Here is a 17,189-nt window from a genome sequence, read left to right on the forward strand (position 1 = left end):
AAAAAGCGGGGGTGTGGTATTCGGAAATAAGCAGGCCGAAGTAGGAAATGCGAAGATGGAAGTGGTTGTGAGCGAACCGCGCACATGTTCGATTTTTATCGCAGTCCGCGTTGATCGACTCCTACTCGCGTGAATTGCAGTTCGCCGGGATGCGTCGAAACACGTTCAAGGGTATATTTCTTAACCAAACTTGGCAAACTTGCGGTGTGTGCTTCGTTCTTTTTCTTCCCTACTTTCGGTCTTAACTTTTTATAGTGTGATATATGTATAGCGAATCGCAAGAATATTCTCCACATTCATCTTTCTTTTCCTTAGCGTTATTTATAGCCGCATAAATCGCTTGCATGGATTATTAGCGACACAGAATAATGAAAAGTTACATGAGATTGTACTTACAGTGAGTGACTTACAAAAGTACTCGACCGCTTACGTATAGAAAACCTTCGTATACATGTACGTATATCAGTGTGTGTTATTTGAAATATTTTGAAATTACGTTAACACGTGTTTCCACGATTCTACCATAATTGGCAGGGTTAATCTATATATCGTTATATCGTAATTTCGAATATGTTAAATGATTCAATGGCTTCTGTATCGATCTATCATCCTTTAAATTACCATTTATGACGAGCTTTATGTCGAATCGTTAAACATCGCTATCGAAGCGTTTATACGGAATTCTAATCCGGAATCGTAAGATTACATATTTTTTTCGTATTTAGATTACATATTTTACACAACTGTGGAGATGCCGGAGCTTGTCCATCGAGAAGATCGATGAAGATGAGTGATATTTGTACGTGCCTCTCAAATGAAGTTTCGTTAGTTTATCTTCCTTCGTTCTTTTTTCTATTCTTCGCGCTTTATTCTTCTTTTCCATGTGAAAAGGTGTATACGAAAGTTCTTATAATTTCTGTTCATCAAAAATGGAGCATTCAGGGAGGTTCGTCTACGTGTCTTTATTACGTTCAAAAGTGCAGCAATTGCATAATTTATAGTGGCGTATGGTCCTCGAATACGAAAAAGAAGACAGGTGGCAAAACTGAGAAAGATATATCAGAATTTTCATGACTGTATAACAAGTTTCAAAGTTCAACGCGCACCATGTAAAATATTTAATGTCGACCTTAATGGCAATTCGACGTATAAAAGATGTAACTTGAGAAAACGTGGAAGAATTCTGTACGTTTGCCCTACGAACTTTCTTCCTCCCTCCTATCGCAATTAGTAAATTCTAAAGAAGATGCTATACATTCCGTCGCGTTTCGCAACTGCTCAAAACGATTCAAGAGGATTAACCGACCATAATGCGCGTTCATAACGAATAAATGGACAAACAACGCATTGATATTTCGCACAAAAGGTTAACAAAGAACGTACCTCGCCGTGCGCTTTGCTCCATTTTCGCTTTTCAATTACCGATGCTGTTGTTTCATAACCACAATCCTGATGATTAATCGGGACACAAAGTTTTAATAGGCTGTCTGCCCGGAAATTGCATCATCTCTTTCACTTTGCAACGAAATATTATGACGTTTCCCTCTTTTAACCTGCTTCTGTGCGTGTTGAAATTTCAAAATTACACGATCGCACGCCGACCGCGTTATTAGATTTCCGAAAATTCGATATTTTTTCATCGATCGAAGGATATCGTACAGGGAGCGACCGAAAACGTTCCAACGGGCGAAAAAGACGACAAACCAACAACCCCGTAGTCTCATGTACCAGTTATTTTGCTTATTCGTGTAGGCTTGCTCGATTAATCGATCGAAAGTGACGTGACTCGCGTCGAAAGAGGATGTTCCGGGAAATATTAATGCGACCAAGCGGAAAACATAAAAAAGGCGGAGTACATTTTCACGTAGACAACGATCGGCTATCTTGATCGTCATTAGCGGGCTTGCCGGACAGAGTTGTCCATTTATTTCCCAATTTTATCGTTATTATTTGATATTATGTTTCACTGTTTCTCGTTTCTCCTTATTCGCAGTTCATGCCTGTAAACACATTGGTATATCGTAAAGAGAGGTTCGCGCGTTTTAAGCAACGTTCGTTTAAATAGAACGCAATTTTTACTTTGACGTAGAGTTGGTTTCGCAAAGAGTTGCAGAGAGAGAAAACATATTTAACTATGAATGGCGAATCAAGAAATCGGAGTAACACCGTGATGCAATATGGTGGACGTATCCGGTGGTAGTTTTTAATCCGAACAATTTCGTAACCTAGTTTTCGAAGTCGGTCCATAGTTACTCATTTTTATTACTCGTTTTCAAGTATCGCGTTGAGCCAGTTTGGACAGCATCCGCAGTTCCGAATTGGTTTAATCCGCACGTAGAGCATATAGGTCAAAGCGTCCCAAGTGAGTCCAACTTTCGTTCACGTTATATTACGATTAGTTTCACATTTGCTTCGCTTGTCGCGTAATAAAATTCCACTTTAAAACAGTGTTTCGTACCTGCTACTGGCCACTGCTCGAATCCATAAAAGTTATTCGATAATTAATGTCCACGTCAAAAACTAATATGCAACAGGGTAGCTATAAGTGCAGAAACGGATAACCTGGAAAATATTGTGTTTCGCACCGAGCCGCGCGCTCCCGCAAACGGGAAAACATCCATCGGCATTAGTTTAAAACTAATACGTTGATCGACGAGTTACAAGTTGTGGGATTGCAGATTTCCGTGGTAAAAGCGATCCTTGAAATTTTACGAGTTACGCTAATTAAATCCGCCATGTTATTAATACGATTTACGATTTTATACATCACGGAAATTTACTTGTACGATTATCGTAGACTTTTCAAAGCTATCGGACGTGAAAATTAATTCGAATTAATTTTTCCTTTCAGACATAGCCATTCCTATTTTCTTTTCGTAATTCGCGATTCATAAATAAAATTGCAATCTGCTCCGAAGAAAAACATCGAATTGATGTTTATATTTAACTATCTATCGTGTATTTTCGACCAGTCTCGGGGAGACGCGATCTCGAGGTAGCGCGTCGACGGGAGTCGTAAATTCCCTTTACGATTATAATAATCGACACCACGAACAGATCGATGCCCTTGTTTCTTTTGGGATAATAGAGCTGGTTGATGCCGTATAACACTGCGGTTAACAGGTTATAATATCTATATTTCCAACAATTTGGTGCAAGAAAGAGTTACGCCGTTGCGTAAAATGTAAGTGTCGTAGACGAAGGTTTGACGGGCGAAGACTCGGTAGAGAGACGTTGACTGTTCTCAAGTTAGAGAATCAGGATAGAGATGCGAACTGATTTATAGATGAAATCGAGTCCGAATAGATATACCGACTGTCCTGTCGTAATAGAACAAGTCCCTTGCAGTTGAATATAGTAATGTAGCAGAAGCAGCCCGAGATGTTGTCCGATCGGTAAATGACTTGGCAGTTTTCGAATTGGTGCTAGAGTATTGACTGAACTAATGTCGTAGAAGCAGTAAAGTCCGTTCTCGTGTCATTACGGAGGAAAGCTCGGTGTAGGTGCGCCTTTTGAATTAAGAATGCGAATCCGTTATTCACACTTTTCGTTAGGAAAGTGAGGGTAACGATTCGCTATGTTATAGCCAACGAAATGAAATGATTCATTGTTTACGGGAAAAACCTTCTTTTCCGTTAGACAAATATCCGCTTTCTTCGTAATTTGTAAGAACGCGCAGTAAACCTAAGAACTGTTCCAAAGACCATCCATAAACCGAAAATACTTGCAGGATTATAGATTAAATTGAAAAGGTTCCTTAGGTTTATCGAGGGTCTGTATAACGGTACGGTGGGCCTTGGCGGCCAGACTACGAGGGACGTCGTACGGACCACTTCATGCGACGTAGCACAGTACTTCGTGAACTGTTGTGCTGTACACTCACCGTTGTGTTGTGATTTACAAAACAGATGTTACGATTTATAAAATTTCGCTAGTATCGTTGTTAATTTAATAATCTCGCGAAAGATAACGTACGAAGGCTCGAGGATCTAAGAAAACAGAGGAAAACGAGAACAGATTTTCGCACTCCAACTCTCCCCGTAAAGATACCGTGGATCAGTGATATTCGGACGCAAGAAAAAGTCTTATAAATACTCCTATTACACGAGTATTAACTGCTTCATTTCCGATATTATCGAGGAAATGGAGTAGTTTATTATCTCCGTCTTATCGGCCGGTATTATATCGGTATTTAAAGATATCGCGTATTCCTCGAGCACGATACTTATTGTCGCGAAGTGTTGCAAAACGGTACAAGAATCCTCGATGCGACGGTTGCTGCGGCCATTTTAAAGAACTTCCGTTTTAATTTATTCCCGGAAGCGAGTGCATTCGTGACATCGGACAGTGCGGAGCCAGGAAAGGATCAAGAGGGGCAATACACCGGCTGTTAGCAAGGATTACCCAGTTCCTCGAGGATGAGCTGTTGCTGTTGCACGGACGAGCCATCGTCCAAAGTGGAGCCCGGGGTAAGGATTATTCTTTACGATTACGCCTGGTTGAAATTTCCGCTCGAGTATTTCAATATAAAAACTTCCGGTCTCGTCTCGTCGCCATGGCGGAAAAAGGAACAGAAGCCAGGTCAGGTCACTGATTTCGTTGAAATTCCGCGCGCAGTTCGCGCACGGGGTGCAATTCTTTTCGCGTAATGGCGGAGAAGAGCGATAATTATTCATGAGAAACGTATTGGCCTCGCACACGCGCTTTAATTATCGTATCTGTGTCTAAATTACGTTCGAGTATATTTAACCAAATACGTTAGCGATGAATACGAAACGATTATTCCGTCTAAAGTTTGCGTTTAGTTTAGCGATTATGTCGAGTGGATTTTTACGTTTGGAACGTTTTCATTTTGCGTCGAATTGTTTATGAAACTGTCTCGACGAGTATCTATTTCTCTTTCTTTTTTGCCGAGTTTCAGAAGATCAAAACGTAGATAAACGTAGATAGTAATAATAATACGAAGGAAAATGAAAGACAGATGGAATTCGGAATATAATTTGTTTTTAAACCGAGCTGTATCAGTGACCTGTGCCTTCAATTGCTTATGCTTGAGCTTTTCATGTGCTTTTCACACAATGCAAGTTTCTATGCTCTTGAAAGTTGCGAAAATAGGAATCCCAGCTCTCTATAGTCTCTCACTTTCGTTTCAAAATTAAGAAACGTTAATTACGTAATATAGTAATAAAATAAAATGATACAAGCGAAATAAAATGTCGGACGTACAGACGCGCGCATTTGTTATTTCTAATTAATGTGCGCGTGTAACGTTATAAAGCGTTAATTTCCATTTTAAAACCACCCTTTAACCGACTAAAACCACAGCTGTAACTTATCCATATATTGCTAAATCCGCTTACAGGAGTAATCATATACTCGGCGAACACTATCAAGTTCTGAATTATACTTTTTAGTACATTGTTATTACGTCCTTATTACGAATTTTTATCACATTTTCACGAATACGTTTATAAACTTCCACTAATGAGACATCCTTTCCCTACTTCGTTATGTAAATTCTTTTACATCGACTAAGAGCAATTATACTAGTTTGAAAATGATAATCTTAAGTGCCATTAACGGATTACGTCGAAGTTCGCGAAATATTTCGCGTTCCGTATAATGAACTTTGGAATTCCGTTAGAAACAACAGAAAATTTGTAGAAAAAGTTTTAAACATCGAAAGTGGATGAAACGAACAACAAATAATCCGGTGGAAAAGCTTTTCATTTTAATTATTCTCATTGGCAAACGCACGAAGACTTTTTTCTTTCGAAAATCATTTCAACCTCTGTCTTGCCATTTACCTTAAAGCCGTTCGGACTCGTTAATTCTATCGCGACTATTACGAGCTCAACAACTGTAAAAAATATTTCACTAAAAACTATTATTTTTTCATAAATAAGATTCAGTGTAAAGCAGATTTAATTGGTTTACAAAGTCTACTATACAAGATATAAATGATTATTAGAACATGCGTAGCGAATATAAGTGTTTATGGGAATCTATGTTTGAGATGTATAAATAAATGCCAAATGACGGTAATTAAATGCTTTAAATACGGTGCTTACATATATCCCATCAAAGTTAAATTTAGCACAGAGAACTCGCGTCGTCGAAATTCGTCATTTTCGTTCAAAGGGTTGAAAGTAGAAAGACGCAAATACATTCGGTCAAAATAGTGCAGCGATAAACGGATATTTAATTTCCAATGATAAAGCGAACGAGACAAAGTCGATCAAGAATATAAAGCTAAAAAGAAAGAGGGAAAATTCTGGAATAGATAATCCGTCTTGAAAAATGAGGATTGGAAAGCAAGGAAAAAAGCTTAAATTTAATACAACGCGAAGTTGCAGTCGCAAGGTGGCGAATTCCAGAAATAACGCATCGTATGCAACGTGTTGGATAGCACTTTCTTACGACCATAAATGCAGATAAATGGTTTAATTATAACTGTTTGTTCTCCGTATTCCAAAATGTAATTGAGAAAGGGGTGGTCTTAAACTGGTGATCACTAGCGTGCATGGAAACCGTGTATTCACGCTGCGATGAAACCGCTGTTTTTGCGCTTATATGTATCCTCTAATTGTACGGTTATATACCGATGGTTCCGTTGATCTACAGGGTGATTTAGAAATAACGGGATGATTAAAATTTGATTTTCGCTAGAGACTCGAGCGAAAACCCGAATATCATCGTTATTACCGCACACGCGCGTTTAACGTTATCGAACGCGGACGAAACCAAGCGAATAAAACAGATATTTTTTTGTTGCTCCAACGTGTTAATGGAGTGGAAATAAATAATCACGGGATAATAATAGTGGCAACGTTATAGTAGTTGGTAATTGCCGGTCTCTGTGATTACATTGTTTCGGTAATGAGAAATACGAAAGCAACAATTATCGGGTTTTCTATCTGTTTCGTAATTAACAATTAAACTAGCGGTGAATCGGGTTACAAAGTTGTAAATTGACAATGAGACACTGTCGAACGACTACCGTCTTCGTCATTGTTCCGTCGTTTCTGAAATTCTCCTGCGCGATTGTCGCACTCTCTACCACGATCGAACTGATATTTTATCAAATTTTATACGATTCCAGTTAAAAGTTATCAGCGCTAATTAATTGTTCTGCGTAACTGTAGCAAATTTGACGATAAAACAGTCAATTTCCGCAAGTATAATATGGTAATAATAATTTCATATCGTAAAACAGTGTTGTAATATTATTAATAATTATCTTTTCGATTATCGATTAGGGATTATTATCAATATTAAGACTGTCAAGATTCGCTCGCTCGTTGCGCCATGCTTTGATGATATTAACGCATCGTAACGCGATCAATATTACTCCATGTAATAACAAAATTTCCATTCGCGCGAGGAGAACGTGTCGAAAAAATGGACGGCTTAACGAAGCTTTTAATTTTGCTTGAAAAGCTTACACACAAAAAACGTGCGTATTAATTTCTCGCGGTAAAGATTAACATATACTATCTACGTAGTATCGATCAAGTTCCTAGACCGCCATTCTTTAGACAGAGTTCCGTTCTGAAATTTCACGGTTTCCCTTTAAACTGGATGAAATTACAGAGATAGCGTTCAAACGGCGATTTATAGCGACTAAAATATTTAAAAAGAAAGATGGGAATCGCGTCTTTTTCATAACGTTCTGGTAGATCTCAATTTTTGTTATTACATATAGAAAAGTATGTTCCTTTTAAACTAGTTGACAGAATACAATTAACTAGATATCGTATGATCGATAAGATCCGGTAATTTTGTTAACATAATCTTTGACAGCTACCAAAACAAAATAAACGCATCGATCACTACACGAAGAGACTTGTTCCATTTGATTAATTATCTGCCTGAATATTGTTTTCTTTTTTTCGTTAAATTCGGAATCAAAAATATGCAATATTTCAAACCGTATGCTACTCTATTTATTACCATTTATTAGTTTAAACAAACAAAATAATAGAGTAACGGAAAAAATAGAATGCTCGAACGAAAAGATACAGACTTTCGTACAAATACCTGCGTTCAATTTCTTTTTAAATTTTAAAAAAATTATACGGTTGCAATAACTATTCGCATACAATACACGCGCATTTTCAAACGAAACCCGTCTGGGATCCCAATATATCTTCCTTTAACGTTTTTCTGGCCAAACCCGATCAAAACGTTTAACCAACCTTGTAATCCATTGCAAAACACGAATAGCATAAATTTCACGGTTCCGTTGTTCGTTCCACCGTGAAAATCGAGAATAAAGAGTTTCTAAGTTTATACTTCATCTAAAAGTAAAATTTTGTTAATAATATTCGTTCGATTGTGCGAGACGACTCGGGTAATTAGGTCGAGAGGCTGCGAAAGGGCCAAAAACGGTCAACTTCCATTTGACTGAAAATTTGCTCTACAGGGACGATTTTTAACGACGACTCGGACTCGATCAAGAGTTGCTTAATGTAAACGCGACTTTAACGAGAACGAGGCGTAAATAAATGTTGACAACGTGACACGATGATGTTATCAATGGAACGTAATGGCACGCCTTTAATAAGACGAGTCAAGGGAGAGAGAGCGGAATTTAATTACGAGAGGCACGCTAATGCAAGGTCATCGTCGAACGGTCTAATTAATTTAGGGTGATGTCTGCTACGATCGTTCGACTTCTAACAGGGTTACCAACTGCGTTCTGCTAGTGAAACGACGCGGATTCTCGTTGAAAGCGTTTAGCTACGCTCGATTTCACCGGGCTGAAAATTTACCGGAATGCTGACCGCGGCCAATAGATTTCCACGTTTTCGATCGATACACGGAAAGACGTCCACGTTCGACCGACCAACTCCGTCTTTCTCTCTCTCTCTCTCTCGCTCGTCTGCTCTCTGTTCTCTGATTCGAAACAAATTTTTCGTCTACGCGGTAAAATGGAAAAACGAACAACTTGAAAATGTAGAATTTAACCCTCAAACGCATGACCATCTTTTCAGACACGTTTCGTTTAAAAAATGCGCAATTATCCGTCTAATGACAAAAGTTTTTAATAAAACAACTCGTCTATTCGTCCGAGTGAGAATACCGAGCTGGAAGGGAAACCGGAATCTTACCTCGAATTTCATTTGCTCGTTTGCGAACAAAATATCACCGACGATATTTATTCGGTGGAAAAAAAAATGAAGCTTGACACGCTCGCGATTTCGATAAAACAGTTACGATTTCGCATACTTTTCGTTTCAGACACCGGATCACGAGAGGATGTCGACGAGGCAGTCGGAGCAGTTTTTCGTTACCAATCGATCGTGCACTGATATCCTGAGTTTGATCGTTCTGATCGGTCTGGTCATTGGTTTCGTACGTTCAACATTTTCTATTCTCTGTCTCTCTCTCTCTTTCTCTCTCTTCACCTTGTTTCGTTTCTCTTTTGAAACAACGTACATAGAAAGTACAAAACGTTTTCCTGTTATCAATATAGGGTTTCCTGTTGAGCATCGTCGCGCAGAAAGGAGACATTTACCGCGTTATAAATGGCTACGATGACTGTGCAAACGTTTGCGGTCGTATCACGGAGAAAGAACGTTCAAATAATTCCGATTTCGCATGCAAGGGTAAAGACCTGAGGAAAGACCGGTAAGCATAACCTGTTCATTGACTCAAGCATGTATGACGCGAGATGTGTATGCGAATAACGTTAAAACTACGTTGGATCCTTTTCGAACGAGCGTTTCCACGTTTCATCGCCCCATTCAATTTTAACTCGATGGGAGATGTCGCAGGATTAATTGATATATATCGTTATCCACAGTCACATACACACGATGAAATTAATTAATCATCACAGAGAATACGATAAATTTTGATTCAAAATTTCTTGTTTGCTGTTCATGAATACAATACTGCTGCTCGATCACTCTAATCTTACATTCATGGTAAAATTATCCTATATTTATTAGCAGACCCTTGTCATTTGGAGAAACAAAATTTGATCGTATATAAATCATTCGACCACTAGAATCGTTTCAATTTTACCGACTATTTCGAATGTTCGTGTTTCTTTCGGAGAAATTTATCTTTCTGAATTAAACGTCCCGAGTTAAGAAAGTTAAATCTTTAATCATACGCAAGCTCGCGAAAAGAACTTTAAAACCTCTATAAACTCGTTTTTGAAATTAACAGCAACCGTTCCCCACCGACTTCCAATCTATTCTATCCTCATAAACATCGATGATAATTTATATAGCAACGATCTATCGAAATACATACGTGCGTACATGCAAGCAGCACCCCCAGTGACCGTGTAGATATTCAAGCCTCGCCAAATACGGTACCATTGCTCCCGAAGGATTAATAATTCGTCGACGGATTAACATCGAACTTCATAGCCGTGACAACAACACGGAATTCAATATTCCGCGCGTCGACGACTGAATGAATGAAACAAGTTCGCGACAATGGGATCCGCTATACGATATTAATATTTTCTAGGCAGCGAGGCGTTCGCGATGGTGGATGAGCGCGCGAATACGTCAAATTATACAGGAACGTGCACAGTTTTTCTTCGCGTTTTTCTTCTCGAATAACCGATTTGTGGAAAAAGATAGAGAAGTAGCGAAAGAATTTCCCTATTCTGTCTTAGATTTGATTTCTAAAAATTTGTCAAGGCTTCGTAGGCAGTAACGAATGATTTTTAATTGGTAGAAATAATTTTCTTAATTGGAAGGAGAACGTGGACCGACTCTTACTTCAAGACATTACCAGCTACAGAAGTATAAATTCATACTAAACTATCTAAAAATGTAAAATCGCTTCTCCATGACCTTATTACGATTTTATTATTAATTTGAGATTAACCGTTACGAATACCGGTAACGACATTAAGCTACTCGAAGCTATTCTTTATCAATAAATTTTCTAAAGTAACAGAATTCTCAACTGATCGTTTCCTTAAATTTTTCCATTTCATTTCTAGTTTTTAAAAGTATTAATTCTAGCCATTTAAGCTGTTATACAGCGTGACATCCTGAATACGTTTGTGTAGACTCTCGATTAAGACTCGCCTTCCTACCGATCTATTTCATCCCACCGTGATCTCTGATTCTTTATGCTACGCGTGAAATCTCGACGGAGAACTTAGCCGGGCCGTGTGAAATATTGCGGTTAATTAGTGTGAATGTTGCGTGTAAATTCGATACCCGGCCCGGGTGGAAAACGCGCTGCAACTTGCCAATTTCCGACGACACTTTTCGCGCAATCGTTCATTAGCACCGTTACTCATTCATTATTCATTTCCCTCAGGTACCTGCAGATTACGGTGGACTCACGAGGGGTGAAAACGCGCACGTGTGTGGAAAAATGTGGCCAACAGTTAGTATCGCCATAATACAAGGGATCCTGTACGCAACTTCCAGTTGCGGGATCGTAAACAACGGTGTCTGCATTGCACGAAAATTGCTATTACCTATATTTGTATTTCATTATCTTTAATACAAGCGTGATTTCAACAAATACGATCAACGTGAAACCCTTCCGTCTTAACTCTGCTGCATCGTTTGGTTCACTTTCGACCGAATCGAATTTTTCTCTGTAACAACGAATTTCTTAGATTTGAGGAAAATATGGGATAATATGAATGCTTCGATATTATAATATATGGTTGTTGGCTTTGATGATGGCTTTGATCGTATCTATGTTAATGACTTTTTAAAACATTAAAATTTAAGCAGTAGTGTTAACGCTATGAGAAAGGTTAACATTACACGGTCATGTATCGTTCTGCGGTGGAAAAAATTATTTCTCTTAAAAAATTTGTCTTTCAAAATGTCAATTATAATCGTATAAAATGTCACACATTCTGGCATAAATAAATTCGTGCAATGTTCGACATATCCATGCTTTATTCCCGAATGATTTTGATCGTTTTAATATTTCATTTTGCTCGTAGGGACACGGTGTTTTTAAATCGTTGCGTGAAGAATGAAACGATGGAGTCGATCTCTTCTTTGATCAAGAAACTCGGTCTTGATAATTTTTACAAGGTTTGTAAATTTCTTTTTTAATAGCAATTAAACACCCGTTAATCGAAGTTTCACCAAGTCCATATCCCTCGCTACATTAAATCAAAGTAATCTTACGACATTTTCTGTCGGTATAGATCGTCACCAACAGGTAAATACAATCTTTGTAGCGTGTAAACTAAGCAACTTATGTAAACTTAAAGGAACAGCGTAGATATTTAGTTTGAACTTTATCGTCTTCTTGCCTCGGGTTGATTTTACTCTCTGAAACGTGTTCAGAAACAGATTCCTTCTTTTTCAGGAAGCCTCCAGGGATCTTAGCGTTGCTTGGAGAGAGATAGTTTACTTATTACTGATCGCTTTAGGTACGTACTACGTCTTCTTTTTCTCACAAAATTTTCTTTCTTTCACGTGAACATTTTTTACATTTCTTCGTTCTTTATCCTCAGCTATTTCATTCGGCATTTTAATTGCTTTCCGCTACATGGTGCAATGGATTGTTTACATCGTTTTAACAGCTGTTATTTTGGCGTCCATCGGTGGTTCGGCATTTCTTTGGTAAGATTTCGATTAATTTTCTTTTTTTTTTTTTTTTTTAGATTCGTTTAAATATGAATATCACGGCCGAAGAATACACGATTTTTATGCTTTACAGTAATTTTCAATTCCTTTTTTTTTTTTATTTGATTTTGGTATTAGATATATGTATGTGTATAGAAAAATATTAATTGTCACGACATTATACCATTTCTTTTTTACAAAACTTCGTAAATTTATCAGCTATTTTCGAAAGGTGTGTACTATTGGATTTAACGAGTCATCTTTCCAACTCTGTAAGTATAGAATCAGAATATTCTCTTCTAGCCGTTAAGGCGGAGATCAATGATCGTCGTTACTTCTGACGAAGAAGATTCATGGTTAAATGTTGTATCATCGTGTGTTCTGAGTGGAGATATTGTGTTTGCGCAGGCTAACGTGGTACTGGGAGAAAAAAGCGGTACAAATGCATGAAATAGACGTGGAAGATTCGAGCGATCAGGCTTACATGGTCTACGCGATCATACTGTCTACTGTTACGGTAATGAGTCTTGATATTTTGAAAATTCTGCCTCATTGTCCTGTCGTTGAATTTGTCGACATTTTGTTTAAGAAATTTGTTAGCGACTAGATATATAATTAAGGAATTTTCATAGACCATCTGTTGAACGATTTTTCCATATAAATTAGAGATGTTGTTTGTCGGCTATTCGTGAATATTTTAATCGCTAAATTTGTTGAAAAAATAACCGAAATACACCGATGTTATCGATTGGACATAATTTACAGGTCATCATTCTTCTGATCGTTCTGGTGATGAGAAAAAGAATCGCCCTGGTGATGCAGCTGTTCCACGAGGCAGGAAAGGCTGTCTACACGATGCCAGTGCTCCTCCTTCAGCCTGTATATGTACGTAAATATTTGATAAAACTAACGTATACAGAGTGAGGCAACATTTCTGCCCACTCGAAGAACTTTTCCCTATTTTCGATAAACAAACTCATAGCGTATCAAATAATCTAAAGCTGCTTTCGGATTCCATGCTTTTTCCTCTTTACCCTCGTTTCAAGACCACGTCAAATTTTCTTATCTTTATATTTATCTATCGTTATGCTTCTTCTCACTCGCCGTGTAATCGAGAGGGCTACTTTATCTTCCTATCGATGTGCATTCCTTTCTTCCTATTTCGAAGTCACGTGATATACAGTAGAAAAAATAGGAGATCGCATGACTCTGTGGTCGAATAACACGACGGAAGAAATGATTTACGTAGTAAACTTAGAAGAACAAGGTTGGAGAATAAAAATCCGGGCAAACTTTGAAATTTGTATCTTTTAATCGTTGTCACACTATTTTCTATGATATAACATCGTATTAATTTTTGTTATATCGTGCTTATTTTCGTTAACAAAAGCTCCAACAACTTTTTGCAGCAAATGCGTTGTAAGCTTCCGTTTTCGATTAATTTACTTCGAAGAATGCTTTAAACATGTACAGTCATCGGTTTCAGACTTATCTTCTGATCGGTCTCGCCGTGTGCGGCTGGCTTTACTGCATGCTTTGGATCGAAAGCGCAGGGAACATTTACAAGAACCGGAAAAATCACATCCATTTCAGAAAGGATACTGTTCTAGTCGTAAGTGATGGAATTACGTAATGCAAAATTTAACAGAGGCAGAAACGACTAATATGTAACATTTTTCAGGCGACTAGATGGTACAATCTGTTCTTCTTCTTCGTCACCTGCGAATTCCTCTTGGGCTGCCAGCATATAGTCGTCGCTGGCGCCGTTGCACGTTGGTTCTTCACCAGGTAACACTGATCGATATCGTAATTCGCACGTAGATACGGTGGAAATTTCCATATTCCGTTTTTATTCCACTTACTCGACTAGTAGACTTTGCATTTTCATCGAATAAAATAATATTGTTCTTTACGCTAGTAATCCAAAGAGAAGAATAGAAAACGAGATTTAATTTTCTAATGAAACGCTCGAAATCGTAAAGATCACGAGTTTCGTCCAATAGTAAGAAAAAATAAAATATTCTTTCGAACAGGGACAAGAAGCAGCTCTCTCTGCCAGTCGTCAAAAGCTTTGGTTATCTCATACGATATCATTTAGGCACTGTAGCATTTGGCGCACTGATTATTGGTATAGTTCGATTGATAAGGGCCGTCATTTCCTTCGTGCAAAATCGCCTCAAGAAATACGACAACGATTGCGTACGATTAATCTTATGGTGCTGTCATTGTTGTTTCTGGTGTTTCGAGTGCGCTTTGAGATTCCTCACGAGAAATGCTTACATCGAAACAGGTATCTACTACATGATATATACTAATCTTTTTAGCAAATATTCGCCACATCCTTCAATTTTCTTATCTTAATCTTTCAATCTCTTTGCTTGCCTAGCTATATACGGATGTAATTTTTGTACGGGAGGCAAAAGAGCTTTCCAGGCTTTAGCCAGCAACGTGTTAAGAGTCGCAGCTATCAACAGTGTTGGCGACTTTGTTCTATTCTTAGGAAAAGTGACGGTGGTTACGTTGACAGTTGTTTCAGGAATTTACTTACTACAGGTACGGATCAATGTCCATCCGTAAATCAATTTTTCCAAACTTGGATCTGTTAACCTTTTTGTCTGTTTAGAAAAAAGAAGGACTCCATTATCCGTGGGTACCGATTGCGTTGGCCGGATTTTTTGCTATGTTGGTCGCGCATTGTTTTATTTCCGTATACGAGGTAACTTTTGTAACAATTTTTAAACTTGTATCTTCGCGTGTGAAACGATATCGATTATCGTCCGTAATTGTGAAATTTATATTTGTTATAGATGATCATAGATACGATATTTATCTGTTTCTGCGAAGATTACTCGAAGAACGATGGTATCAACAGGCCATACTTCATGAGCCGTGGATTAATGGTGATTAACCTTTTCTAATTAGCCGTGCATTATAGAACGATGCTTTATATCGAAATACCTGTCTTTGTTTCAGGAATTCGTTGAAAACAGCAAGAAAGCTCTCCGATATGCGGATCATCACTCGTAATGACGTTTTATTGCTCGTTAAAATCTTATGCAGCATTTCGAAGATACCTGAACCTTCGAATCGTGTCTTCGAAACCATCGTGGCACGAAACACGCGAAAACGCCTGGCGAATGAACGTTATATTAAACTTCGAACGTTCCATTTTGCGAATTTTCCAAAAACACGTCGCGTGTATTTTTACCTCTATTTCTAAGTACAAGTACAGTATCACGTAGAAAACGTAAATGGTAGACAATTTAGATCACGGATCTCCGCTGACTGTCTGTTCTAGATTCTAATTACAACTACGACTACTGTAACTATAAAGGAGGACATCCTATAAGTAGATTATCTATATTTTTTATAATAACGAATGAGAAAGATAAGCTTGAACAGACTTTTAAACAAACGATAAACTTAACTCAAATTCTGACTGATCGACGAGTACAACGAACAAGCTGTCTGTATCTTAACACGTAATTTTTACGTAACGCTGTATTTGTATTTAGTTGCGTAATTGCAGTGTACGCACACATGTTCGCGTTCTTCCAGTCGCAGGATGAACGGAATTATCGTTATTGTTTTCACGGTACGAATTGCCATGAGTCACATTTATCAAAGAAATCCGTATGGCAATCTAAGCCACCCAAAGCGTTATATTATATTTATGTTATATTATATTCTGCGATTTTTGCAGCGGCGCAGCTTATCGTACGTATATGAACGACAAATATGATAACATTCCGGTCCGTGCGAAATCGTACGAGAAACATCGAATGAAATATTTCTTTTATACAAATCGATCGCTTCTCCATGACTCGTTCCAAACGTACGTAGACGTACCGTTCCTGTGCATTTACTCGCGTCGATAATATATCGCGTAGAGTATCTCTTCTATCGTGTAAAACATCTCGTTTGTATTATATTAGCGTATAGATGATAATCGGACAGTTGCGAAGAGATATCGCTGCAACATTGTCGATGGTCCAAACAAGCATCGTCTTGGAACACGTTGGAAACTTGGTAGCGCGTTTACCAAGAGCCTTTTGAACGCACGCCAGCGATTTGAAAATTTATGAAAAGGCTATACCGCGAGCGGAAGTGCACTTAATGCAACGACGATAACGCTATCTCCGAGTAATTGCAGTCGCATCGACCATCGCGTGTCTATGTATATGTATCCACTCCCTTTCTTTCACGCAACCAAACCGCCCATCGATAATACGCGCATCTCCAGCGTCACACCTTTCGATGATCGATCGTCGACAATGAGCAAGTACAACGTTATTTTTAAATATGGTCGCAGCTTTAAGTCACACCATCACCTCCCCCGAAACATTATAGTATTATAATTTTAATAAAATTCGTATTTTATGAACATTCTCATGTGATGAACACACCATTTATCTACAACACAACACGCTCCTTCTCTCCACTCCTCGAGCATCTATGTTCGTTTCTTCTTCCGGTTGGTCGAGTTGCTCGCATTCGATCGGTAGTATTCGAATACACCTCGATCCGAATATTTATATGACTTGAAATATTCTTTCAAATTTCTTTATTTACGGTTATTGGTCGAGTCACTTGGATCCGAGCAACGGGAAA

The 17,189-nt window shown here is 38.2% G+C and overlaps 1 protein-coding gene across 3 annotated transcripts in view; it reads left to right on the plus strand.

Annotated features, from left to right (window-relative positions):
• The window catches only part of LOC126928800 (choline transporter-like protein 1), a 51,662-nt gene extending 34,698 nt beyond the window's left edge, over positions 1 to 16,964 (plus strand). For 2 of the 3 annotated variants that reach the window (XM_050744609.1, XM_050744608.1), the window contains exons 2-17: positions 4,324 to 4,469; positions 9,244 to 9,357; positions 9,479 to 9,633; positions 11,299 to 11,367; positions 11,945 to 12,038; positions 12,319 to 12,382; positions 12,467 to 12,575; positions 12,987 to 13,095; positions 13,344 to 13,463; positions 14,065 to 14,190; positions 14,260 to 14,366; positions 14,612 to 14,868; positions 14,965 to 15,131; positions 15,202 to 15,294; positions 15,386 to 15,478; positions 15,552 to 16,964. In XM_050744609.1, coding sequence (XP_050600566.1) covers positions 4,419 to 4,469; positions 9,244 to 9,357; positions 9,479 to 9,633; positions 11,299 to 11,367; positions 11,945 to 12,038; positions 12,319 to 12,382; positions 12,467 to 12,575; positions 12,987 to 13,095; positions 13,344 to 13,463; positions 14,065 to 14,190; positions 14,260 to 14,366; positions 14,612 to 14,868; positions 14,965 to 15,131; positions 15,202 to 15,294; positions 15,386 to 15,478; positions 15,552 to 15,605 — 1,782 coding nt within the window. In that variant the 5' untranslated portion in view covers positions 4,324 to 4,418 and the 3' untranslated portion in view covers positions 15,606 to 16,964. The remainder of the gene's footprint in view (positions 1 to 4,323; positions 4,470 to 9,243; positions 9,358 to 9,478; positions 9,634 to 11,298; positions 11,368 to 11,944; positions 12,039 to 12,318; positions 12,383 to 12,466; positions 12,576 to 12,986; positions 13,096 to 13,343; positions 13,464 to 14,064; positions 14,191 to 14,259; positions 14,367 to 14,611; positions 14,869 to 14,964; positions 15,132 to 15,201; positions 15,295 to 15,385; positions 15,479 to 15,551) is intronic. The other variant, XM_050744610.1, reaches the window with a different exon arrangement.
• Positions 16,965 to 17,189: the final 225 nt, after the last annotated feature.

The sequence above is a fragment of the Bombus affinis genome, chromosome 2, assembly GCF_024516045.1.
Source record: "Bombus affinis isolate iyBomAffi1 chromosome 2, iyBomAffi1.2, whole genome shotgun sequence".
NCBI classification, from domain to species: Eukaryota; Metazoa; Arthropoda; class Insecta; order Hymenoptera; family Apidae; genus Bombus; species Bombus affinis.